Source organism: Salvia miltiorrhiza, chromosome 6 (assembly GCF_028751815.1).
Source record: "Salvia miltiorrhiza cultivar Shanhuang (shh) chromosome 6, IMPLAD_Smil_shh, whole genome shotgun sequence".
Classification (NCBI taxonomy): Eukaryota; Viridiplantae; Streptophyta; class Magnoliopsida; order Lamiales; family Lamiaceae; genus Salvia; species Salvia miltiorrhiza.
Window position 1 is genome coordinate 3,063,089 of NC_080392.1, and position 26,857 is coordinate 3,089,945.

General features: G+C 36.9%; 3 protein-coding genes across 6 annotated transcripts; 1 reads left to right on the forward strand and 2 right to left on the reverse strand.

Annotated features, from left to right (window-relative positions):
* The first annotated feature begins 204 nt into the window (after window positions 1-204).
* Window positions 205-13,391, forward strand: LOC130987933 (regulator of nonsense transcripts UPF2-like). The gene is made up of 17 exons (XM_057911641.1): window positions 205-373; window positions 667-754; window positions 2,564-2,766; window positions 4,526-4,870; window positions 5,375-5,479; window positions 5,583-5,710; window positions 5,889-6,065; window positions 6,150-6,231; window positions 6,601-6,888; window positions 6,997-7,194; window positions 7,294-7,395; window positions 7,754-8,005; window positions 8,086-8,304; window positions 8,534-8,704; window positions 9,631-9,816; window positions 11,238-11,699; window positions 12,482-13,391. Exons 1-17 carry the CDS (start codon window positions 302-304, stop codon window positions 12,977-12,979), a joined length of 3,576 nt encoding a protein of 1,191 aa, XP_057767624.1. The 5' UTR covers window positions 205-301; the 3' UTR covers window positions 12,980-13,391.
* Window positions 13,392-14,191: 800 nt separating this feature from the next.
* LOC130987934 (uncharacterized) lies at window positions 14,192-16,861 on the reverse strand. Its single transcript, XM_057911642.1, has 4 exons — window positions 16,491-16,861; window positions 15,310-15,455; window positions 14,630-14,748; window positions 14,192-14,556 (listed from the first exon to the last, which is right to left on the reverse strand). The coding sequence occupies exons 1-4, from the start codon at window positions 16,703-16,705 to the stop codon at window positions 14,455-14,457; spliced, it is 582 nt and encodes a 193-aa protein (XP_057767625.1). The 5' UTR covers window positions 16,706-16,861; the 3' UTR covers window positions 14,192-14,454.
* A 1,314-nt stretch (window positions 16,862-18,175) lies between these two features.
* LOC130987935 (putative late blight resistance protein homolog R1B-12) lies at window positions 18,176-23,429 on the reverse strand. Of its 4 annotated transcripts, none has more exons than XM_057911644.1 (3): window positions 20,490-23,429; window positions 20,152-20,181; window positions 18,176-18,429 (listed from the first exon to the last, which is right to left on the reverse strand). In XM_057911644.1, exons 1-2 carry the CDS (start codon window positions 23,222-23,224, stop codon window positions 20,169-20,171), a joined length of 2,748 nt encoding a protein of 915 aa, XP_057767627.1. In that variant the 5' UTR covers window positions 23,225-23,429; the 3' UTR covers window positions 18,176-18,429; window positions 20,152-20,168. The 4 variants fall into 4 exon arrangements, with proteins under 4 accessions (XP_057767627.1, XP_057767629.1, XP_057767628.1 ...); XM_057911646.1 differs by lacking the exon at window positions 18,176-18,429 and adding an exon at window positions 18,961-18,980; XM_057911645.1 differs by lacking the exon at window positions 18,176-18,429 and adding an exon at window positions 18,961-18,983.
* Window positions 23,430-26,857: the final 3,428 nt, after the last annotated feature.

A 26,857-nucleotide genomic window follows, 5' to 3' on the forward strand; every position in this document is an offset into this window, starting at 1 on the left:
ACCCGTATTTATAGTATTTGTATAAAATTGGTTAATAAAGTTTAATAACATGATATCAATATTTTATTCTTACAAAAATATGAGTAGACGACGACGAAGAGAAACAGTTTTTATTCGCGGCCAAACACCGTCTTAGTCAAATCCAATTTAGATAGTGCCAAACAGCACCTAATGTTTAAAATTAATTAATTAGTAATAAAAATAAGCATAAACTCCAATCGCTCACAATCTTCCAACCCCAACCCCACCCCACCCCGACGTCGATCTCTTCCACACCCGCCGCAGCTTCTCTCTCTAACAAATGGAACACGCTGAAGATATTGCCGGAGAACAACCAGAGAAACATGATGACGAGCGAAGACACGATGACGAGGTCACAATTTTCATTCCAGTTCTGCGTTGAATTCCCCCATTTATTTTAATTACTCAAAGTAGATGCTTTTGTCCCTTATCTGTTAAAATTAAACCCTTTCTGTGATTTATATGCCAAGTGAGAGCTTACTCTAACAATGACAGTGTTTGTTTGCGGAGTTTAGTTTTTTCCTTTTTTTCATGGTTGGTGAAGATTGAGTATATTTTGTTGCTTGTTTCAAAGATGACGATGTCTTTTTGTATGGAGTATAGTTTATAATTTTAAGAGTTTACTGATAGAATTATTTGTTGCAGGAAGCCGTTGCCCGGCTTGAGGAATTTAAGAAGTCAGTTGAAGCGAAAATGGCTTTGCGTCAAAGTAATTTGAATCCTGAGAGGCCTGGTTGGTACCCTCACTGAAAGAAATTGAGTTGAATTCACAGTTTCTACATTCTACATGCTTAACTTCCCCTATTGAATATTCACCTGGGATTTCTCAAATGCAAAACAAGTTTATTCACTGTTGAATATGCCACGAGATTACAGATAGTAGAAGGCTAGCTTGTTTAATTTTTTTTTGGAAAGACATTAAGGGTGCATTTACTTTGGTTGTAAAATTTTCATTGGAAAATGATGGAATAAGAAAAGATGAGAAAATATTAACTTTTTCTCTTTTTTTTTTAATCATATGTTTACTAGAGATGAAAAGATGAGAAAATGTTGGAAAATATTTTTACACCCCTACCTTAGGACAATATTATCCAACATTGAAGAAAAAATGAGTGAAAAGGAGCTGCCCGAGAAAATATTTCACCCTGCCCGAAGAAAATTTTTCATCATACTCCCTTCGTCCCATTGATAATGGATCATTATTGTTCGGCACGATTATTAAGAAGAAGAGTAATTGAAGGATAAAAGTGATAGAAAGTGGTGGAGCCCACAACTTTTTATGAGAGAAGGTGGTTTTCTTTTTTGGAACATGCCGTTATCAATGGGATAGACCAAAAAAGAAAGTGAGCCATTATCAATTGGACGAAGGGAGTGGTAAGCATATGAAAATAGTAGAAAATGGGTGAAAATATACTTTTTCTCTCCTTTTTCATTACAGTAAACCCAGCACCCTAAGTGAATAAGGTTTCTTGGGGCTCTGATGAACTGCCACTATATATGGCTATAGTTCGTGCTTCTGGACATAGTAGCTTGTGGTAGAGATCTTGGTGGTCTCAATTTCGTAGATGCTCCTTCCACAGTCTGATTGATGCTTGAGATACTGAGATTTTGTTATCCAGCTTAGCAGTCATAACATATCTGTATCAAATTCAGAGATGTAATATGAATTAGTTATATTATTACTGTATGACCACAGCTACTATAATGAGCAAATATATACCTATAAAGAGAACCGCTTCCGTGAGAGGCTCATTTACTGATTCAGGTGAATTGGAGCACTCTTAATGTACAACTAAGCATGTTGAAGTGAAAGAACTGGGTAGTCTATTGTTTGTTTTCCTCTAAGATAAATCCTTGGTTATACTGGGATGTTATACTTAGTTAGGTTCACATTTTGGTAGTTTTTCATTCTACTTCTGCACTGACTTTCAAGTGCTGGATTGTGCTTCAAGTGGTGATGCTGAGAAAGGGCTATTCATGTAATACCATCTATCCCTAGCACTTTTCACTTAGCCAAGATATGAAAAGAGATTTCGCCAATTGAGTATATATGACTGTCTTCTACAATTGTCTTTAGTATTCTTATTCCCTCTCCGTTTATCCTTCTTGTTCTTGTATGGATGATGCATTGCTCAAGTATCCTGTCAAATGAAACATGGAAAAAGAGAGAGAATGTAGAATTTGAGTTAGGTTACATGTGGCCGCGTACTCTTTTCCTTCAGAAGATGAATTATTATTTCCAAATTTTGTTTCCAGCTGCTCTCTTGATTTGTTTATTGCCACTGCCATAAAATCTAGTATAGCCTTATCTGTACAACGATTAAGTATGTTGAAACTTTCATTGGCTTTTGCTTGCCATGACTCATGTGCTACTCTGAAGTCTTGATGGTTCGATGAGCCTTTATACTCGATTAGAACTTTTGGAGCATTGAGCTTTCTTGCACAATACAAAAAATTGCTTACACGTTTCAAGTCCTACTGGGGATTTTTTTGTTTAAATCTATCTGGCTAGCTGCTGATATTAGCTATTTGTTGGATCCAGACACTGGCTTTCTCAGGACACTAGACTCTAGTATCAAGCGCAATACAGCAGTGATTAAAAAATTAAAGCAAATCAATGATGAGCAGCGAGAAGGTCTAATGGATGAATTGCGCGGTGTGAATTTAAGCAAATTTGTCAGTGAAGCCGTAGCTGCGATCTGTGATGCAAAGCTTAAATCTGCTGATATACAGTCTGCTGTACAGGTAGTTATTCATTTAGCTCTTTCGTCTTGCATTCTACTGTTGTGAAGTTAATACTGTCTCTTGAATTAAGTTACTAAAAGATTATGTCATCTGCTCCTGAATTCATTTACTAAAAGATTATGACATGTGCTCCTGAATTCTATATGTCTGAGTCGTCACAATGATACCACAGTGGCTCCTTATAGACAATAGTAATTACTAGTTATTAAACTTGCAACACTCGTACCAAGTCTAGGCTGCTTTGTGGTGGATTTTTTCAGTTTCTCTTTTACTTATCAAAGTTGAGATTTGAACCTAAATTGCGACTAGTCCACTCTGTCCACATTGGTGCATTATGAGTCAGATTATAGTGTTATTCTATTATACATGCTGGACTTTGTTAGTAGCACACAGAACAGGGAATACTTGTTAGGCCACTAGGGGTGAACATAAGTAGGGCTGAGCATAAACCGGACCGAACCGAAAAAACCGACCGAACCGACTATTTTTGGTTCGGTTCGGTTTTTGCATTTTTGGATCGGTTTTCGGTTCGGTTCGAAAAAGTGAAAACCGATCATTTTTCGGTTCGGTTTCGGTTTCCCAGCCATGGTTCGGTTGGGAACCGAACCGAACCGATTTATATATATTTTTTATTAAATATATTATATAATATATAAATATAAATAGGGTTGTGCAAAGTGAAACCCTAACAATTCAAACATTGAATCTGCGCCGCACGTAACTTCTTCTCGCTTCACTCTTCTTCCCCCCCAACCTCTCCCCTCGGCCGGCGACTGCTCAGCGACCAGCAGCAGGCCGGCGCTCGGCGACGCAGCAGCAGGCCGGCGCTCGGCGACGCAGCAGCAGCAGCACAGCCCGCGCGACGCAGCAGGCAGCAGCAGCACAGCCAGCGCGACGCAGCAGCAGCACAGCCCGCGCGACGCAGCAGCAGCACAGCCCGCGCGACGCAGCAGCGCCTGTGCGACGCACCCTTCTCCTCCGGTTCTTCCCTCCTCCTGACGGTGGCGACCACCTCATCCCGTTTTAGTGATTTTTTACTGCTATTTTCGAAAATACAGAACAATTTTTAGTGGATTTGGTGATATTTTACAGTTTTTTTCGAAAATAAAGATAAAAGAATGGTTCGGTTCGGTTACCGACCGAAACCGATCGGTTTCAACCGGTTCGGTTTTGGTCGGTTTTTAAACTTTGGACGGTTCGGTTCGGTCCATCCTCTGGCAAGGTCGGTTCGGTTTCGGTTTTGTAAAAATGGGTCGGTTCGGTTCGGTTATGAACCGATGCTCAGCCCTAAACATAAGCTCTTAGAGCCTTGGAGGCGCACCACTTCAATGTGGCCTGCCTTGGCTTTTAGGCATGTGCAGATGCACCAGGTGCAAGGCTTGCCATTTAACTTCATCTAGGTTTCACTCTTCTACTTAGATTGATGAAGATAATGAAACATGCTTTATGAATTATAGTTTATTTAGCAGGACTAATAAGTCCGTTGTATTGGTTTCATGTTTAGTTAACACATTTCTTTTTAGTTTCTCATACCATGAATTCCTAAATGAATTGTACTGTAATTAATTTTATCCAAGATTTGGAAAATATTGAGAAGAACAATGGTTTCAAATGAACTCTAATGGTTAAAAAGAACACTACTGTAACATCTGTGGAATTTCACTTTGTGACTTCTATATCAGCTCTTTTCATCGTTTACATTTCTTTTGTTTGGTCCTGTCTGGCACCTATAGATCTAACAAGAATCTTCTTGCATCAGATTTGTTCTTTGCTCCATCAGAGGTATAAAGAATTTGCTCCTAGTCTTGTTCAAGGCCTCTTAAAAGTTTTTGTGCCGGGAAAATCTGTTGAGGATCCCGATGCAGACAAAAATTCAAGAGCCATGAAGAAACGGAGTACCTTGAAGCTTCTTTTGGAGCTTTACTTTGTTGGGGTTGTAGAAGATACTGGTATATTTGTGAACATCATTAAGGATCTTACTAGCCCAGAGCATTTAAAGGATCGTGATGCAACACAGACAAATTTGTCCCTTCTTGCTAGTTTTGCCCGACAAGGAAGGTTTCTTCTTGGATTTCCATTAACTGAGCAAGATATTCTTGAAGAGGTACATCTTTTACATTTGTTATTGGTTTCCTTCTAGTTTTAATTTTACATTTCTTGGTTTAACATATTCTGTTACTATTTTAACTAAACTAATTATAAACGATTATTAACGCTTCACCTGGATATTTGTTCATTACCTTTAATCTGAGACTAACATGTACTGTACAGTTAAGTACTTGCATGATATATAAAGATGAATAATTTTACAGTATGGCCTTTTACTGGATTGCACTTTATTTCATGGTTCCAAATTCGAAATGTAGCCCATCCTTTTAACGCAAGTGCAATTGTATCTCACTAGCCAGAGAAGTTGTAGATGTGCAAACCATCTCTGGTCAAGTCACTCATTGACAAATATTGTGAACTATGATGGATCTGGATGATTCCTCTATTACTTTTTGACTGCGTATAGTTACATGCATGAATTTGGTAGTGAGTGTCTGTGCCTAGGATTTATAATTCTAAAGTTATATTTATTTATCGTGCTGGTGTCCATGACTTACAGCTTCTCAAGGGACTTAATATTACAGCCGATCAGAAAAAATTCTTCCGGAAGGCTTTCCAGACTTACTATGATGCTGCTGTGGAACTTCTTCTATCTGAACATGCTGTAAGGACTTCGGAGTTGAGTTTTTGGTGTTAGATTACTGTTCTATTTATTAGTTTCTGGATTTATCCCTAAGTGTCTGATCTATTTAATTCCTGAATGGTAGTCACTTCGCCAAATGGAGCATGAAAATGCCAAGATTTTGAATGCCAAAGGTGAATTGAGTGAGGAAAATGCCACTTCATATGAAAAGCTGCGAAAATCATATGACCATCTAAGCCGTGGTGTCTCATCGTGAGTTAACTGTCACTTCTCCCTCCTAGACTTGCATATTTTATGTTATATCTGTAGGGATTCTCATTTATTTGCCCCTGCCATTCTTTTTTGGCACCTCTATCTGTGCTTCTTTAGTGTTTTTGCTTTTTATTTTGCCTGTGGTTGTGGTGAAATGTTACAATGATTTCTTGTGTAGTCTAGCAGAAGCACTTGATATGCAACCTCCTGTGATGCCAGAGGATAGTCATACTACCAGAGTCACATCAGGGGAGGATGCATCATCTCCTGTAGCCAGCAAAGATTCTCCCACTCTTGAAGCTCTGTGGGATGATGATGATACTAGAGCCTTCTACGAGTGCCTTCCAGATCTTAGGTGGCTGATTTATAAATTGATTCTAGTGTTTGTCCTTAAATGAAATAATTGGAGCTAAATTTGTCGACTGGTTTTCCTGATTAGAGCTTTTGTTCCTGCGGTGTTGCTTGGAGAGGCTGAATCGAAGTCGAATGAACAATCTTCAAAGACCCAAGACCAGTCAGCTGTAATTACTTTACCCTACTTTTCTCCAATATTAGCTGCATACTTGTATGTAGTTAGGAATATCACATAAATGCTCAATCACTAGAAGTCCTTTTCTAATATTCTCCTTTTTCTAATTTTCCTTTTCAATTCAATGGCTCACATAAATGTTCTTACACTAGAAGTCCTTTTCTAATTTTCTCCTTTTTATTTCAATGGCATATGAACAATTTAAGTGCAAATCATATTGTATGTTCCTACAACATTCCTAGGGTCCTATAAGATTCAGAGGGTTTACCTATTTTTTCAGTGCTTGTTATTCTTTAGAATATAGTGCTTCGATGTTGTCAAGAATTATGGTTGTCTATTCACATAGTAATTGTCTTTGAAGGACACGGCTCCGGAGTCAGATAAAGGTCAAGTTGTTATGCAAGAAAATCCTGAGGTTTCTGCTGATTCTACAATTGTACAAGAGGATAAAGAGGGTAAAGACAATGATAAAGAAGAAAAGGACAAGGAGAAAGCCAAAGACTCTGACAAAGAGAAAGGTAAGGAGAAGGATGCTGGAAGAGGAGAAATCGAAAAGGATAAAACCAAAGGTCTTGATGGAACTAACCTCGAAGCTTTGCTACATAGACTTCCAAGCTGTGTTAGCCGTGATCTGATTGACCAGCTCACAGTAAATTTCCTATTCCCGCTGGAGCATTTTTCTATTTTTCTCGGTTATCTTTACAAATATATAGATGTTAGGATGGATCTCTAACCAGAATTCATTCTAATTTTCTAGGTTGAGTTTTGCTATCTTAACTCGAAGTCTACTAGGAAAAAGCTTGTGAGAGTATTGTTCAATGTTCCAAGAACATCTCTAGAGTTGTTGGCTTACTACTCACGGATGGTTGCTACACTGTCTACTTGTATGAGAGATGTATCATCGATGCTCTTACAGTTGTTGGAGGAAGAGTTCAATACTTTAATTAATAAGAAGGTGATCTAAAGTCTAAACAGATTCACATGTATTTAGTTTGAACTCACATTGTATTCTTGCCAGGCATACAATTTATCTCCTACTCTTGTCATATTGCAGGATCAAATGAATATTGAAACAAAAATCAGGAATATACGATTTATTGGAGAACTTTGCAAGTTTAAAATTGCTCCTGCCAGCTTGGTTTTTAGCTGTCTAAAGGTACGGAAAATTACATTGTGTCTATATAATGTACATGCGAAATAATTTTCTGCATTCCTTTCTAGTAAGCTTGTATTGGTGTATGAGGAGCTTATTCATATCAGAAGTTATTTTATGTCTGGTTGGTGGCTGTGCTGTCTTCTATCCCACCATTTGGGTCACAAGAGACCTTTTGTTTTCTAAAATTTGCTAGACGTGGTGCATGAAACTATTGGCTTTTGGCATATCCCACTGATTTTGCTGCTTGTTTCATTACTATAAGTTGAACACTACAAAATTCCAGTTATATTGGCACCAGAGTTATGTCAGGTTGAGACTGTTTTCCCATTTTACAAGAGTCAGTTTTCTCTTGTTTCAGGCTTGTTTAGATGATTTCACGCACCATAATATAGATGTCGCTTGCAATCTCCTTGAGACATGTGGTCGCTTTCTCTACCGGTCCCCTGAGACCACTGTTCGCATGTCAAACATGCTAGAGATACTGATGCGCTTAAAAAATGTTAAGAATTTGGATCCCCGTCAAAGCACCTTGGTGGAAAATGCTTATTACTTGTGTAAACCACCAGAAAGATCTGCACGGGTCTCCAAAGTTCGTCCTCCTTTACATCAGGTAGTTTTTCTCTCCATTGCTGTTATAATATGCTGATATTGGAGAAATGGTTTTAACCTTGTAACTGTTGTATTCCACAGTATATTAGGAAACTACTTTTCTCAGATCTTGATAAGTCCTCCATTGAGCATGTTCTACGACAGCTGCGCAAGCTACCTTGGAGTGAATGTGAGGAGTATCTTTTGAAGTGTTTTCTGAAGGTTCACAAAGGGAAATACGGTCAGATTCATTTGATTGCATCACTTACTGCTGGTCTGAGTCGCTATCATGATGAATTTGCAGTTGCCGTTGTTGATGAGGTTAGTCCCCTGATGTCTGAACTAACCAAATATGTGGCTGTTTTTTTATCTTTATATTTAGGTTTGCTATTATTAACAAATCAACTAATTAGAAAAACATTGATTGAGGTGCCATCCACCATGTTGCTTTGATCTGTTACAGTCTGGATGTGCATTCATAAATTTGATTTTTTAGATTTTTCACAATCTTACTATAGATTATCTAACATAAAATTCTGTCTCTCTTCAGGTTTTGGAGGAAATTAGAGTGGGTTTAGAGTTAAATGAATATGGAATGGAGCAACAACGGATTGCATACATGCGTTTCTTGGGGGAACTGTATAACTATGAACTTGTTGACTCATCTGTCATCTTTGATACGCTCTATCTGATTCTTTCTTTTGGACATGGGACAACAGAGGTAAGGAGTTGTTATGTTGACTATGACGTAGGCTGTTTCTGTGATTTGCTTTTTTGATAAATGAAGAAGCTTTGACGATACTGAAATAATTTTTGTTTGAATATATTTTCTGCTGATCGTTTTATGAGAAATTCTATCATATTATATACGTCCTTCTCTTACTGTTGTATTCAATTATTGCTTCTTATTAACCTTAATTCTTTTTTCTTTCAAAATCAACCTTAAAAATTTATAATAGTGTAGATCATCTATTTTTTAAAGAGATCAAATATAGTGATGTTTTGCACTTTTTTAAGTGGTCTATTATACGAGCTTCATTTGTTAAAAAATGTCAATCTATTATTATGATATATTGCAGAATCGGAAGTTTATCTAGTATACATCTATCTTAGTCCCTCTAATTGTGAAGCATCATGTTAGTCCTTCAAATTTCGAAATGGCATAGTTGTTTGTTAATTTTCTCCTGATGAGGGGTATATGTTTCTTTTATGTAAAGGAACATTTATCATGATGTAATCTGTTGAGGATGTATACACCATGTTATGTAATTTATTCTATTGTGTGACATCGAAAAGGGTCCTGAATTTAATAGCTTATCATACATATGAAACCAGATTCTGTTTTTTTGTGCCAAGAAACTAGTATGCTTATTTGTATAACATATTAAATATATTTTTTGGTATATTATATGTTCAGAAAAATGGATACTGTTTCACTATAGAGACCACGTGTCAGTGTGATGTTCTGAGCTATTTATCTCTACCTGATAAGAAATTTTTCATGCTAGATCACTGGATTTGGAATCCATGTTGAATAGGATTTTCCTTGCAGCTATTGATACCTTGAATTGTCTATTGCCACTATATTGCTACAATACTTCAAATTTTGAGCAGCATTGAGTGATTTGCTTTATTTCATGAAACTAGCAAGATACATTGGATCCTCCAGAGGACTGTTTTCGTATCAGAATGGTCATCACACTTCTTGAGACATGTGGGCATTATTTTGATAGAGGTTCATCAAAAAGGAAGCTTGATCGGTTCTTGATACACTTCCAGAGGTATATTCTGAGCAAAGGTGTCCTTCCCCTGGATGTTGAATTTGATCTGCAGGTCAGTTTCTACCTTGTGTTATTTCTTGGTATGTTCTGGACTGGACTATTATCTTACCTAAATTGCATTTTTTATCATTTCAAATAAATGAACCTAGGATTCAAAACCAAATTCAAAACCTAATAATGAATAACTTCTCTGGACATGGTTATCCAATAAATTCGGATTTGGGTAGGATTGGCCAAATTGTAGGATACAAGTCATTTCAAATTTTGAGATTATCCTTTATTCCTTTAAGTCAGTCGCTGTTTCTCCTCCAAGAATAAAGTAAAGGAGATTGAGGAGACTTTTGGTTTGAGTGATAAGGCATGACTGGTAAAATAAACTAACTTAATCAAATGTTTGGTTTGCATGATTCGGCCCGTGATTGATAACTCGGCGGCATGCAATCTAATCATTCAATTGGATGATTATTTATCATCTCAAAGTTGGGTTGATTATTTAATCATCCTCCAATCCTATTCTATCCCATCCCATCAATCTTATCTATCTCGTCCCACCAAACTAAACACCCATTTCATAAGCTCTCTTGAATTCATGTCTTTGATGCTTTTCTACAAGCTTTCATTAGTGGTTCGGCCATGCTGCGCTCTGTGAATCTGGTAGTTGCTCATATGTTATAAGGTATTCAGATAAGATAATCAGCAGATCAGATATCTGGAATCCTTTCTTGAATGATATTGAGCTACATTGGAATAATCAACTTAGAATGCAATGGAATACATGGCACTGATGAAATAACCAAGAAGAAAAAATACTGGTGAGGCTGCAGCGGTGGAGGGGAGGTTGTCGCGGCTGAGATGGGAGAAAACAGAGAGTGGCGGTGAGGGAGGGCCGGAGGGGTGAGAGGTGGAGAGATGGTTTTGAAAAAAAAATGTTGACTCTGTCCGTGCCCCAAACATCTTCCTAAGGGAGGGTGGCACAGGTTTTAATAAAAGTTAGTTGTGTATTTGATGAGTGGAAAATGGGTCCCACAAAAAGTGAAAATTGTAAGAGTAATAGTGAATGCAATTATTTCCAAAAGTAGGTTAGGAAGATGTTTTGGGGACGGCCCAAAATAGAAAGAGAGGAAGATATTTGAGGGACGGATGGAGTATTTTTTATTATTTTACAAATTAGTTTGTAATATGTGTAATTTTATTTTATTTTATAATTCCACATCAGTTTCCTGCGATACACGTCAACCTCGGATGGCTGGAATTTTGACTCGCGCTATAAACTAAACAATTAATATAATAAGTACAGGCTATATTTGTAATATTTGTAAATTCGGGCTAAAAAGTGAACGTTAGATTAAAGCTTGGGCTATATTTTAATAAAATCCCTTTTATCTTTTCCATCATTACTGCTGTATCCTGCAACTTGAGGTGCCTCACTTATGACTTCCTTCAGCTGATCTTACAAATACAATTACTTTTCAGGATTTATTTGTTGAATTGAGGCCAAAGATGATCCGTTTTTCATCAGTTGAGGAGGTTAATGCTGCTCTATTTGATCTCGAAGAGCTTGAGCGCAGAGTTTCAACAGAGAAAGCTCACAGCGAGAAGTACTCAGACTCGGAAAAAACTCCCCGTAGGACGAGTTCTGGTACTCTATCTGTCAATGGGCAAAGTCCTGGTAATGGCACAGAGGAAAATGGTGAATTGCACGAAGATGATGTTGGGGAGACGGATAGTGATTCTGGAAGTGGCACCATTGATAACATTGATCGTGATGATGAAGAAACTGACCAAGATGAGGTTGGTGAAAGTGAAGATGAATACGATGATGGACGCGATCCTGCTTCAGATGAAGACGACGAGGTTCGTGTTAGGCAGAAGGTGGCCAAGGTAGACCCTCTGGAGGTGGCTGATTTTGACCGGGAACTGCGGGCTCTAATGCAGGTACGATTTTTGAATTTAATTTCCATTTGTGTTAACTTGTGTTGGATATAGGGGTGAGCATTCGGTTATTCGGTCACCGAACCGAACCGAATAACAAAAACCAAATTAAAACCGAATTATATAATTAATATCCAAATCCGAACCGAACATGCTTAAAACCGAACAAAACCGAACCGAAATATTTCGGTTCGGTTTCGGTTAAAACCAAATAACCGAAATAAATACACAATATATTTTTTTAAGTTTAAATAACTAATTAACATTCAATATACAAGATTCGAAATCCTTAAAAAATAATAATCCAAAATTTCAAAACATCTTAACCAAAGATTAAGAGTATAAATTAAGAGTAATTATTGAAAAGTTTATTTTTTTTAAATTGACCGAGATTTAGAGTAATTATTGACTATTTTATATAGTAGTAATAATAATCATTTTAATTTTTAAATAATATATATAAATTATTAAATTAATTATTATTTCGGTTCGGTTTTCGGTTAACCAAATATTTTTTCATAAAAACCATAACCGAACCGAAAAATTGAAAATTTCAAAATTCAAAACCAAACCCGAACCGAAAACCAAATTAACCGAACCAAATTAGTATTTCGGTTAGGTTTGGTTCGGATTTTCGGATTTAACCGGATTTTGCTCACTCCTAGACTTGGATATATAAAAAACCATGTATTCCTGCCCTGTCAAAGTTGGTAACACCGTGAAAATAGGTTGATGGCTAAAATCTCAAATTAATGCGACTAAAGTAAATTGTTGAATGGATGCAGGAAAGTTTGGATTCAAGAAAGCTAGAGCTGCGCTCGCGGCCAACAATAAATATGATGATACCCATGAATTTGTTCGAAGGCCCCGTCAAGGAACACCATGGAAGAGGAACTGAAGGTGAAAGCGGTGACGAGACAACAGATGAAGGGACTGGTGGAAGCAAGGAAGTCCAGGTGAAGGTGCTTGTGAAGCGCGGTAACAAGCAACAGACAAAGCAGATGTACATCCCTCGCGACTGCTCTCTCGTGCAGAGCACAAAGCAAAAAGAAGCAGCCGAGCTAGAAGAGAAACAAGACATAAAGCGTCTCGTCCTAGAATACAACGATAGAGAAGAGGAGGAACTGAACGGAGGTATGCAGCCACTAAACTCATCTCATAGTGGAGGTAGAGTGTCAAACAGGGGCCATTCATGGGATGGGCAGCATAGGTCTGGAGGAGGGCCGCGTCATCGGCATATATACCATTCCGGTGCCGGTGTTTACTATGGCAGAAGAAGATAATTTCTTCCACAATCGTTGCAAGAGAGCACAAGTTGCCCAAGCAACGGAGCTGCGCCAGCCATTTTAATCGGCCTTCACAAGTGAAACGATAGCAAGATTATCCAAGTCAGCGTTCCGTCGGCCCTATTTATTCGGAAGAAGTTCTCGTAAATCTTTCGCAGAGTTATAAAGTCGACGCTCTTACCGTTGAGAGGTAATGGAATGTGAAAAGCAGCGTCACTTACAGAAAAAGACCTGAGGTGGTGTTAATATGGTGTGTAAAGATCAATGTGCTGGCTGTTACCCTCAGTTCAGCAGTTGTATCGAGATATCTTTAGTTGGGTTTGTTTTGAGGAAATGTAGCTTGTAATATGTTATACCTAAATTGCCCTTTGTCGAAATGGTTTCTTTGCATATATATTTCGATTGTCGATATTTCGATTTTTGTTTTCACTTTGCGGCATTTACTTTATGGGCTCGTTTGAAATGTGGTATGATCGTATGGATAATGTTCAATATCTTTATTAATTTAGATATGAATATTATACTCCCTCCGTTCCACTTTAATAGGCTCATTTTTCTTTTTGAAATGTTCCATTCTAATAGGCTCATTTTTCTTTTTTAGTAAAAAAAATATATTTAATTGGTGTGGACCACCACTTTACTACCACTTTCCTACTAAAAAGTAAGTTTTTATTAATCTCCGTGCCTAAAAGAAGTGAGCCTATTAGAGTGGGACGGAGGGAGTATTTGACAAAATATATAAAAAGAATGTTATGCTATTACATCTTTCAAGTGTGATACAGAATTAAAAAAGAATATGTATAGTAAATAACAAGCTATTAAATTACAAGGAGCTTTGATTTTTAAAGCAAATAATATAATAATATGTTAACACACCATAAAAGATTATGTTTGTAAAGTACTTACTTTATATTTTAATTAGTTCTGATTACTATTTATCCATAATTAAAATTGAGTCACCGCTAATGTGGCATATTATATGTACACGGGACATTAATGTGGCAAAAGATTGAAATTTAAATAAAAATGAACCATCACAAAAGATTTTCACAGTAAAAACTCTAAAATTATGAATCATAAAACCCAAAATTGGGGGTACTCTGATCCCTATCCTAAAATCAAAATTAATTAAAAGTGTAATAATTTACAGATATAATCTTTTTGTGATGTGAACACTTCGTGAGGTATCTTTTTTTGTTGGAGCAATGATAAGGAATAAGCAGTTACTTAAGTGGATTAAAATTTCAATTAGTTTCATTTCAATCTTGCTCGCTCCTAGAAAAATTGTATACATACTGTAGGTCACTGGTACCTTGTGATTACCCGATTAGAAAGCATAATTTTAGCACAGGAGATTCAAATAAATTCTCAAGTGAGAAATCTTGATCTCGAGATGATATCTCAAAGCTTGCCTTCGGCTTGGTTACTTCGTTCGTAGCCAGATCTCCCTGTTAGTATCAGTCGAAACATGATCAGTAGTACGAGATGCTGTAGACGAGCTTCCGGTGGTTTTGTCTCTCAAAGTTTATGATAAGATCGTCAACACATTCCTCCCAGTTTTCAGCAGCCTCGATCTGCATATGATTGCATATAACAGTAAGCAGCTAAAACTACTGTGTTCAATCTCTGGATAGCAAACATGTGTACCTCTTGACATAATTGTAGCGCAAGCCGGCCACCAATTGCTGCCTCTTCGTGGTTATCTTTTACTTCTAAGTTGATAACTAAAACGGGCTTCAAAAGCACCTGCTTCCGATTATGTAGATCTGCCACATGCACACAGACATTGAGCTGATCGATTATGAAGATACTATTTTTGAATATATGAATGAAAGTAACCACATCTAGAACTAGTGATATACTGGTATGATCAATGATGTCAAGTTACACATGGCATGCTAACTGTTTAACTGCCCACTTCTAGGACTATATGTTTCCTTTGTTTCCATCATGAACGCAGTGCGAAAGAATAGATATATATTGCCAGAGGCCTCAAATCACCACATCTAACTAAATACGGAAATTCACTGCAAAGCAGCATATATAAACATAATAAGCTTTGAAATAAGTGTGCTATTTCATGACCTGAAACACAATTATATATTACACAATTCATTAGCATATTCAGTTCAAGTATCCACTAACATATCTAAAATATTTAAGCCCTACAAGGATATCTCTTGTTTTCGCATGAATTTTAATTGGGGAGTGATATTCGCATCCAGAAGAAAGCTTTAAACTTTCACACAGGAAAATAGAAAAACCATCCATAAAATAAATTTCATTATCATAGGGGAAAAGGTGGTAGTCTGCTTTGACTTACAAACCTTCAAGAACCATATCAAAAACTTTTTCTTCGAATGTAAGTACCACATCAAATGTACCATCTGCAGCATTTTCTTGCCAACGCTGAGGGGCAGTTTTTACAGATAAGTTCCTCTTGAGCATTGGTAGTATTCCGTTTCGCCGATATCTGTACAGTTTGAAACATTTGAGGCTGAAATACTGAAATATAAGGACAAAACATTTAAGCTAACATGAGCATGTATATATGTTCATTTGTTCATTGTCATATTGGTGAGATATTAAGCATCAAGGTTTGCAACATCTGATCCGAAATAAATTGCTTGACCCACTGCATGTACCAATATCCAAAACTACATTTACCCACATAAGTTGCCAAAGAGACAATATCACAAAAGTCCCTTTTTCACAGTAAGCATACAAAATAGAGGGAAGAAAAATATGGGAACCGATGGGGAAAAAGGGTATAAAACAGAAGGTTACAACTTGAGGTCTTTATATGGGGTTCTGAAATTGTTGACACATGCAAAGGATTGAATTCACTAGTTCATGTTTTCTTGTTTGCAAACTGCGAGAATGCCATCATCATGAAACGCAATACTGATTTCCATCAATTAAAAATGCAAATATTCTTATACTTCTCAACTTAAATCGTCTTCACCTCTTTAGAGCAAAACTTGCTTCCACAATTGACTATAACCGTGGCTGAAGGCTATGGAATGTTTCCTAGCAACATGTGTTTAATCTCTAATACAACTTGAAACGAACCAAACACTAGCGCTGTCTCCACCGTCGTCTAACTTCATTTACATTCCAATCGCGTATTTCTTCTGTTTGCTAATATCCTATCACTCATCCTAAGATTTTCCAGAGACACCTCACAAGCCAGCTAGACTAAAATCTGAGCTCTTCAATAAACCAAGCTACCTCAACACACCTACTGATCCTACTCACAAGCTAACAAGAATATCAGTTAAAGATTTCAATGATGAACTAAAACCCTATCTCATATAATTTGCAGATATTGCAGCTAATCCCCACACAAAGTGCAGTCACCAGTGAACTCACACAAACCAAAAATTCTTCTCTTTCAAATACCTTATTTGAAAGAGAGATGGAGCTAATCCCAAAACTAATATCACAAAATGACCTAATTCACAGTAAGCATACAAACATAAAATGGAAGAAAAGAAAGAAGGGTTACAGTTCGGGGTCTTTGCGGCGGAGGTCGTCGAACATTTGCTTGTAGGGGGTGCCGAAATCGTAGACGTTGGGTTCTCTAAGGGAGGGTCCAGGCAGCTTAACGTGCTGCCCAGTTCCGTAGGAAGCCACGTCGAAGCCTTCTCTCTTGAGCAGCGCGTGCGCCTCCATGCTCCTGTTCTGATTCGAAGAGCACACCATTGCGTGCCGCAGCTTCATCTCCGCCCTATCAATTTTCCGATCGATCACTCAATTCATTGATTTCTTCTTCTATCTCACATTTTGCAGTGACTGTAAATACAGTGATTGTAGAAGATGATGTTTCCTTACCCGAGAAGGCCCGGCCCTAAATAATGACTTCAGCTCGGCCCATTCTTGCTTTAAAATAAAATCATGCATTAGTCTCCCAATTCTTTTATCTTATTTGGTATTTTAGTCTATCCCCAAAATCTTTATTTATTTTTATTTTTAATAAAATTACTCCACGTAATCTTACGAAAATAAGACATTTATTCTATTTTAATTACTTTAGCACTACAACAAAACTGAGATCTTTATTTCATTCACCACACATTTAACTAGTTTATTAAAATACGTATCATTTTCACATGGATCAAAAATTGAGGGACGAAGTAAGTGATAACTAGTGTGTAGCCAATCTAATTTCAACAATAAATCACTTTACGTTGTACTTCTTCTGTCCCACTCCAAATGTCTCATTTTTTATTTTGGGTTGTCTCACTCCAAATGTCTCATTTCCTTTTTTGACAATACACTCTCTTTATATACTTAATATTTAAACAATTTTCGCCAACTCACTTTATTTACTTTATACACATTTCTTAATCTCCGTGCTCAAAAGAAAGGAGACATTTGGAATGAGACAGAGTAAGTAGAAACGATGAATTTAATTTCATACTCACTCCATACCTTAAAATTAGAGTGAAAATTTATTTTGGGCATATGCTCAATTTTCTTTTATAAAAGTGGGCATTTTTAATTAGAAGTTATAACTATGATATTTTTATCCATTAACACTTAAAATTATGTCTTTATTTTCTTTTTAGTACGTCCCTCCAAATATACGTTTTTTATTTTTATTTTTAAACACCATCTCAAACATAATTAAATAATTTTTCTCTTATTCAAGGATCAATTTCTCCACTATCAATACTTTTAATGTAAGATCTTTTCTTCACTATCAACAATTTTCTCAAATATTTTTATTAAAACTCGCTTCAAAAGATTTCAGGCATAAATATGGAGACAGAAGGAGTATTTGGTAAAGTTTAGTCGTTGGTTGTCGACTCGTAGATCGTTTCTTGGGTTAAGCTGCTTATTTTGTAGTTAATTTTTTTTTTTGAATAAATTACATAATTAAATAAAAAAAATATAAAGACCGCGCGGCAGAGGACTCTAGGACTATATTTTACTTGTGTTGCTTGATTTTTTTACCTCGTTTGATGTTTCCAAGTTATATATAGATATTTCTTTTTTTCTCTCTTTTTGTACAATTCTAAGAAGTTGTATGCTGCATAGTGGTGATTATAATCAAACTAAGATACGCTAGATGTGAAGATAATTTGGGTATATTTTGTTGATGGTTTTGGGTACATGATTGTGAATAGGCATGGATTAGAAGAGTGATCGGTGACTAGCAATATACATGCATTTGTCCATATACTTGGATAAGAAAATGCCACTTAATTTTATTTTGACATTAATATTATGTAATCTGTAATTTAGTTTTAATTATGACAATCCTTCGCACTCCCAATTCTCCAGCATCGACTACGCTCACAAGGTGTTCGACCAAATCCCCCAACCAAATCTCTATTCTTGGAACGCCACCCGCTCTCAGCCCCTCAACTGTCTCTCTAGTTCGTGCAGGGGAAGGAGCCGCGCCGACTAAAGGTTCTGGTGATGCCTCACGAAACAGCTTTCTAATGGAAGGCGACACAAATTTTAATGAAAGTTAGTTACGTGTTTAATGAGTAGAGTTGGAGTCCCACCATTTAGAAAGAATTGTGATAGTGACTAACGAACCAATTAAAATGAAAAGTGATGGGTTCATTCGTGGCAACTGGTATAATATGTGAGAATTGTAAAAGTAATGATTAGTGGAATTATTTTCAAAAATAGACTAGGAAAAATGTTTTGGAGAGAGACGAAAAAGAAAATAAAAGAAGATATTTCAGGGATGGAAAGCTGCCCTCTAAGAGCCAAGAGGGATACATCTTTTCTTTTGTATAAAACTTGTTCATATACATTCAGAATCAAGTGAAAATGTAGAGAGCAGTTAATATTAGATGTTTCTCAAGAAGCAGAGCAAAAATTGGACCCTCACCTATCACCTCCATGATATCCTCAGGCAACAAGAATATTGAACATCCAAGCTTTCTTGCAACACTAATAATATAGGTCTCATTTAGCTTCTTCTCCTCAGAGAATAACAAAATATCAAATTCCCTTAAAATAATTCAGAAACTGCAACCTACTAGATAATCAAACAAAGGATAAGCAAAAGTAGATCATGTCAAGTAGAGAATGCATACAACCCCTAATGCGCAGACGAAAAGACGAAAAAATGTTTACTTGCTGGCAACCTACAATAACAATGGTAAAGACACATTCCCATTTCAATGGAATCAATTGCTTCTTTATGGTAAGCATGTAAACAAATCGCACTTACAGATATCTTACTGATAGATGCATCTATTAACATAATATAATACTCCCTCCGTCCCATTAGACTTGGCACACTTGCCTTTTTTGTTTATCCCACTAGAATTGACACTTTCCTAAAATAGTATGTGGTCCCTACTTTCTCTACTCACATAAAATAAGTGGACCCTACCTACTTTACACTCTTAACCCTTTATTCTTAATCTCCGTGCCCAACTCAAAAGTGCCAAGTCTAGTGGGACGGAGGGAGTATCTTTTTCATTGTAAATTGGGAATCAAGAAACAAATTCAAGCCCTGAAAGAAAATACAATCATTAGTCTCATGATATGGTGTTCGATTAGGTAGACTCGGTCCGGTACTTAATCACGAGACATGTAACATAGAATTAGTCTTGCCTTATGAGTCTTGGCCGCCCCATATGACAAAATTAATATCGGGCCACTTCAATCTTGAATAATATAGCAAACCAATTTCATCTTTAAATAACGGAATGCAAGAGTAGCAACTAACAATGCAGCCATTAACATCTACAGAACAGTAAAATACTTCAAAATTTTATTACTCACATCTCAAAAGTAATTAATCAAAAAGATTATACTCAATGTTTGGCAGTAACAATTATACGAAATCTTTTCTCATGCACGGAGCATCACATCCAACAACCAAACTCACGAAACCTATAAAACACTTTGCACTCTACTGTATATTATTTCAGCATATTGTTATTGTTACTTAATCCTAACCTAATGATAACATGTGATACCAAAACAAAATGAAAACTATGCATAACACAAAAAGATATCACATATTAATCAAGATCTCAAACGCAACCAATTGCAGTTTTCATTCCTTACATAATCAATTCAGCTTAAAATCTTCAGTAGAATCCAAAAGAAGTCACAACTCTTAAATTAGGTAACAACCCAAGAAAACAACTGCTGAAGTTATAAACACTGGGATAAAGAAAATGTTGTCTCACCTTTTCCGGCTCTGTTATCAAAGCTCATGCCTGCAAATTGATAGATAAATAGGGCGTGAGCATACATAAATATAGAAAGGATAATCAAGCAGTCATCTTGTGTAACAGTGTAAGTGTGTCCAAGTTGTAGCAGCAACCCACAATGAACCTCCCAGCTTTTTTTAATCACTTGTGAAATTCTACTAACTAATGGAGTAGTAAGAAAAACAGAGGTAGCAACATTGAACACTGTTACCAGAACAAAATATTTTACAACATAAATATTTAAATCAAGTCTATTATGAGAGTAATTAGAATTTGAAATATGACATTAATTGATTGTCAGTTGCAAGACTAACCATGGAAACTTGACAGTAGTGGGTTTCTCGTTGTCAAAAGAAAAGGAGGCAGTAACATCAATGCGAGTATGTGATCTCAATTGTAATTGCCTGGCACAAGTCAAAGCTACAGGATTGCAGTTCACCAATTCAATTGCTCCGTGCCAAATTTCAGATGGCCAGTTAATCTCTTCTATTTTGTAGCAATGTTTCATGCTTAGGCAGGTAAGTTTAGGGAAGCTTCCAGATCTTGGTTTCCATTGCACCAAATCACTGTCTTCGATTAGAAGAAACCTAAGTTTCAAAAAACTTTCCTCTTGCGCTTCCCACTTTGAACCCCGAAAGGCGTAGCCTCGCAATTTGAGCACTTCAAGAAATGGCAAAAAGCCAATTACATCCATGTATTCCCAAGAAAGACCCATGCCACTCAGATGTAACTTTTCCAATCCACGTGGCAACATCATCAATGAACTAGGAAACGCATGATCGTATTTAAACACTGGATTTATGATACTATATTTCAGTGTCTTCAAACTTCCAAGTGTCGAAATACAGCCAAAGCAACTTAAAAGGTCATTATGGTCATCATAAGGCGTCAACTCAATTTGAACTCCTAATTTCCTTATACAAGGAAAATTTTGAGAGAGTTCCAAGATAGTAGAGATGCCGGCATTCACACCTACAAGAGTTGAGAGCTTTTGCCAAGAAGCATAATAACATGGAGCAACAAGGCTCTTTCCCAATATCTCAATATGCTCTAACTCTTGCATATCCCATATTTCTATTGGTATATATGATGGAGCTCTACGAATTCTAATAATGTTATGCGGATGAATAATCAAAACTCGAAGGTTGAAAAGTTTGGATATAGTTGTAGGGAGTTCACCATTACAAGTTAGAGCAAGGTACTTTAGTAGAACTAGTGTAAGAATTTCTTTTGGGAAAGTGTACAAACGAAGTTTAAGAGCATCTAGTTTCGCAAGCAACTTGAAATTGTCACCTACTGGGATGGGGTATTGGTGGTATGGACCAAGAAAAAGGAGAGAACGTGTAGAGGATGCACAATTCAGTCTCAAGGAGTTGCAAAATTCTTTGATGCCAAATAAGAGGTTATTTTCAAGACACAAGCAACGCTGACCTTTTACACCATCTTCTAAGCCTTCAACAAGCTTATTCAAAACATGATAAAACTTGTTCCTCCGAGCCTCTCGTCTACACACATACCGCCACGAAGAATGAAGGAAGCAAGTTTTAAAGTTGCGATAACAGTACTCCAACCTAAATTTATAAACACTCCTTCCCTTGTATAAAGCAAGATTCCTACGAGTACAAAGCTCTTCCAAATATTCCCAGACAGAATTCTCCAGATTTGTGTTGTGACACCAGCCCTCAGTAGCCAACATATTCATGATCCTGGATATGGGAATGTCATAATCTGGAGGGAAGACTCCCATATACAGAAAAACCATTTTAAGATATTGAGGTAAGTAGTCGTAACTTGGGAAAAGTACCTTTGATATCTCATTATATGCATCATTGAAGACTGAATTTCGCATATATGCTACATCGTCCCAATATATGGGGTCTGCATTTTGCTCTTTCGATAGGATGTCAGCCACTGTGACTATCATAAGAGGAAGACCTTCACAGTTCTTGGCGATTTTAGTAACGGCTTTGTCTAATTGAAAAGGACAAATCTTTTCACCAAACACCTTCTCGCATAGTAGCTCCTTACTTTCTTCCTCATTCAGAAACCGCACCAATATTACAGAACGATTCTTTGAGAAAGTTATGTTTCGATCTCTAGTAGTAACCAAGAGATGAATTGATCCATCAAGTATATTAGGTAAGAAAATTAACAAGGAATCCAAAATCTGTCTCTCCCATACATCATCGAGCACAATGAGGCATCTCTTGCCCTGCAATCTTTTTTTCAAGTATGGACCTAATTCGTCATCTACTTGTGTGATTCCAAACATTTGAGCTAGTATGCCTTGTAAGACTTGATCCAATTGAGATTTTCTGCCTACCGTGACCCATGCGCGATGATCAAAATGGCTCGTGATCTCTGGATCTTCAAAAACTGCCTCAGCAAGAGCCGTCTTCCCAACGCCTGCAGTTCCAACGAGTGTGATGTAATTGTTCCTGCCATGATGAATGTACATAATATCCACTTTGATTTGTTGGATTTGATCCGATAATCCAATCATCTTGGACTTGGTCCTAGTTATTGAGAATTCGTCGTCGTCTTCAGGCATATTGTCTACTTCATAAACGTATTCCTCCTTCATATCCTTGAGCCTCTGGATGAAGGATGGAACATCGTGTTGTAGGAATTGCAGATCAATGGAGAATCTTGGCATGTAGGATTTTCTTCCTTTGTGTTTGGCATAGTGCAGCAGTCTTTTAGGATTGAAATAGTCCAGCGCTTCGAATTTGCATACTCTGTCTTTCATTTCTTCATATAATTGGTCTGCACGAATTTGTGAATGAATCTGTTGGTAGACAAGGGATTCCAATAAGTCTTCGAATTCCAATAGTATCTCTTTGATTCTTCCATCCAAAGCATTCACCTCCTTTCTGCTCTTGCTCGTCCTTGTGCTGTCCAATCGTTCCAGCATTTCTTGCAAGGGCTGCAACTCCTTGTAGGCCAATTTTATGATATCTCGAGAGTGGGGAACAAGCCTAAAATGAGAAGAATGGAGAATATAATCAATTGTATTCCTCAGAGATTTCACTGCACCGTATGCCGTCATTCCTCTCTGGTTGTGTTGCGACGGCGGCGGCGGCGGGAATGTGGAGTGTCAGTGTGTTTCTTCAAGATCTGAAAGTCGTGCACTACCGTCTCAGACTACGTTTATTCTTGACTCAAACAACCGATCATCGTATAAGACAAACGACACAACAGATAAAATAAATTTGTTTGAACAACCGATTGTCGGAAAAAATGTGTAGACCAGCCATTAGATAACCTTCTTTAATCTTTATCAAATGAAAACATGTCACTTGGCCTTTCGCTATTAAAAATGGAAAAGTCTATGCTACGCAGTGTGCACCTACGCACTACCGTTGGGATCATGACAAGTGGATATTTGTAGTTGGCTACTTTTCTTTAACTCTAAACAAACCCCTTTAAAAAAAAATATATTGCATAAAAACCTCACTTACTTTACACAAAGGTTCAGAAAACTCTTTTACAACTATAAATTTCATGCATACCCAGTGACGTAGCCAGGATTTTGTTTCAGGGGGGCCCAATTTATAATAATTTTAAAATAATATATATATATATATATATATATATATATATATATATATATATATTAAAAATAAAATTATTTTTTTATCAATATATTTTATGTACAATGCATCGTTTAAAATTAATAGCTAGGCATTGCTATATTATAACATATAGTATTTTTTTTACATTTAGTATTTTAAAATTATCTATATAAAAACTTCATTGTAATATTTAAAATAAATCTCTTTCGATGTAGACTCAAAAATATCTCTTTCAATTTGAGGTACTAAGATTAATCAAAATATGTCCTAAAAACTTACATAACAAAATTTAGGATTATTAATAATAATTAATAACTTGATATCTGAAAATAAAAGTAATAATTGGATTCATTCACTAACGCGCTACTCCACATAACTAAAGAAATACTAAATCCTCATTAATAATGTAAATACGAATAACATATATACAAAAAAGAAATGAAAACTAATTAACTAGCATATGGTTTGAGCTAATAACTGATATGAACTAGGATTAATTACTTAAATATATTAGCAATAATACCTAATATTAAATGGAATTTTATTAAGGAAAACTATAATATCTAATAATACATAATAAAATCAAGTTATAATTAAAAAAATATTATTAATAAAGAAACTAAAACAAACAATCCATAACATAATTTAAAAAGTAAAATAAACTTGGAAAGTAAATTGCAAGGTGATTATAAAAAAAAGATACATTTACAATTCAAAATTTACTATTTTCTTTATAATCGTTCATTATAGATAATTCAAAATTCAAATTTACTCTTTCAATAAAAAATAATAACAAACAATATAAAATAACATCAACCTAAATTAAAAAAATATTGTGAATTTATGATTGTTTTAAGGAAAAAAATAGAATTTTTTTTAGAATTAAAACTACATATATTTAACTAAAAATATAAATATTACTATAGTACTATACTAGTAATTATTTTGAAATTTCCAGTGGGGCCCAGTGCCCCCACTGCCCCCCCTCCCTCGGTCACTGTGCATACCGCGCTTTACTAAAATGGTATTAGAGCAGGTTTTATTGAGGAATGATATTATATTTAATTTATTTTATAATTAACCGAAATGGGGAGGAGACTCCATTAAAAATTCATGGATCCGGACAAGTGTCCGAGATGTATTATATACAGGAATTCTCTTCAAAAATTGGAGAGAGAAACTACTCGTCTATTAGACGACCTCAACTGGAACAATCGAGCCCTCGTAACGAATATTTGTCGAGGAGAAGACGGAGAAATTATTAGTGATATCATCACAAGTATTCAGTTCTATCAAGAACGACTGGTAGGAATCGTTGAGACCAGATCGGCGATTGAGAGAGCAAGAGACGGCGCCCATCAGTCACACGAATAATGGAGCCGAAGGACAAGGCGAGAGTAGCTTTTCCAAGCTACCAACAAATCGAGCCAAACTCTTCCGACAATGTCAACTTGCGGGAGATTCAAAGAACGGTGGAATATTATGGCAACAAGCTATATGATCTACCGATGGAGATGAGCCAGATATCACTCAAACAAGAGGAAATCTTAAAACTCTCGTATGATATTCCGAAGAAGGTGGAGGATATTGAAAGACGAAAACCATGTTCCGAAAAAAATCGGAATACATGGTCCAAAGACCCAACCTATCCGCTACCACTTAATGCAGCGCCCAAGGAACTGCAGCCAGAGGACATAATTCGAATCGTAAAGGGAAAAATCATGAATAACCCTGATCAAATCGGATTAGAGGATCTACAGAAGTTAGCTGAATCATTTGCTAACCTAAATATGGTTGATCTAAAGATGAACCATGGAGGCGAGGTGCCCAAAGCAGAGCACCCACAAGAAGAATCGTCCAAAAAAGGTGAGGCTCGTGAATAATCGAGTCATTATCAATGAACCAGAAGACACTGGCCCAAGATGCAGGACATGAGTCATATGATGTCCAGTTGTATGCTGTCGTGATTAGCGTTTGGCTCGTCTGGACTTATCATAGCTTTGTCTCCATGGATGTTCTTCTCTTCGGAACTGAACTGGTTTCAGTTTCTGACTGATGTTTTTGCTCTTCCCCCTGGACAGCGCGGTTCGCGGAGAAAAAATCAAGGCGTTGCGGGCATGCTTGAGCCATTTTTCGCGCTCGTGGCGTTCTCCCGTGCGGAACGGGATTCTATTTTTTTATTTTTATTTTTTAGCCTTTTTTTTGTTTTTTCATAATATCATTTTTTATTATTGTGAATTCTTCTTTATTTTTTATTTTTTTAATATTCAGCTCAAATATATTTAGTTAAAATTATTTTTTTATTATATTTATGAATATGATAGTTGAATTGGTATTGATTTTATATAAATATAACGCCGGAGTGAGGCAGGGAGCATAAAACGTCGGAGGTCGCGAAAGGAAAGAAGAAGAAAGAGTGAAAAGAGACGTAGGGTAGAAGACGAGGGCTTTTATAACTCAAGGCAGTACGAGTACCGGGGATCGAAGGGTCCAATCAGGATTGGACGCGTGGCGAACCCGAAACGGCGAGCAAAACCGAAAGGGCGTTTTTCTGGGCAAAAAGGTAGCGATGTGACAGAGCTGGGACCCGGAACTGGCACGCATTTAATGCGTTCAAACGAGTAGCGGTGACAATTCTACGTCGCAACAAGGGCAGCGCTGACTCAGTGAATACCTGAATAAAAGAGGACGTCGGTTAAACGCGAAGAAGACCCGGTTTAACCCGACTGGGGAAGGGAGTAGCTGATGAGGAGTAAAATATGCATTACCCCAGCTCGGAAAATTCAGCGCTGAGCTCGGAACGGGGAGAATAAGTTAACTCAGGGGCTCCGCGAGAAGACCATGCAATAAAGCTTGCAGGAACGTGACCATATTAATTCTACGACAATATGAGTGCAGCGCTGCGACTGGGGATGGGCTGAAACCAAACTGGCAGGGCTGGAATCAAGTTGGTAGGGCTGATATCGACTGAGCTGAAGATAGGGATGGCAATGGATCCGGGACCCGGTCCAGATCCGCGGATCCAGATCCTTTTTTCCGGATCTGGACCTTGCAAAATTTGGACCCGGCGGATCTGGACCGGATCTGGACCACTCTCTAAAAAACCG

What these genes read in the sequence shown, in the direction of transcription:
- LOC130987933 (XM_057911641.1), top strand. Translation starts at nt 302, where the DNA reads ATGGAACACGCTGAAGATATTGCCGGAGAACAACCAGAGAAACATGAT. An exon ending in TTTGAATCCTGAGAGGCCTG is followed by an intron (nt 755 to 2,563) that starts GTTGGTACCCTC and finishes TGTTGGATCCAG; the next exon opens with ACACTGGCTTTCTCAGGACA. An exon ending in AGCAAGATATTCTTGAAGAG is followed by an intron (nt 4,871 to 5,374) that starts GTACATCTTTTA and finishes CATGACTTACAG; the next exon opens with CTTCTCAAGGGACTTAATAT.
- LOC130987934 (XM_057911642.1), bottom strand. Translation starts at nt 16,705, where the DNA reads ATGAAGCTGCGGCACGCAATGGTGTGCTCTTCGAATCAGAACAGGAGC. An exon ending in TTTTGATATGGTTCTTGAAG is followed by an intron (nt 14,749 to 15,309) that starts GTTTGTAAGTCA and finishes TGCATGTGGCAG; the next exon opens with ATCTACATAATCGGAAGCAG. An exon ending in CGCTACAATTATGTCAAGAG is followed by an intron (nt 14,557 to 14,629) that starts GTACACATGTTT and finishes AATCATATGCAG; the next exon opens with ATCGAGGCTGCTGAAAACTG.
- LOC130987935 (XM_057911644.1), bottom strand. Translation starts at nt 23,224, where the DNA reads ATGACGGCATACGGTGCAGTGAAATCTCTGAGGAATACAATTGATTAT.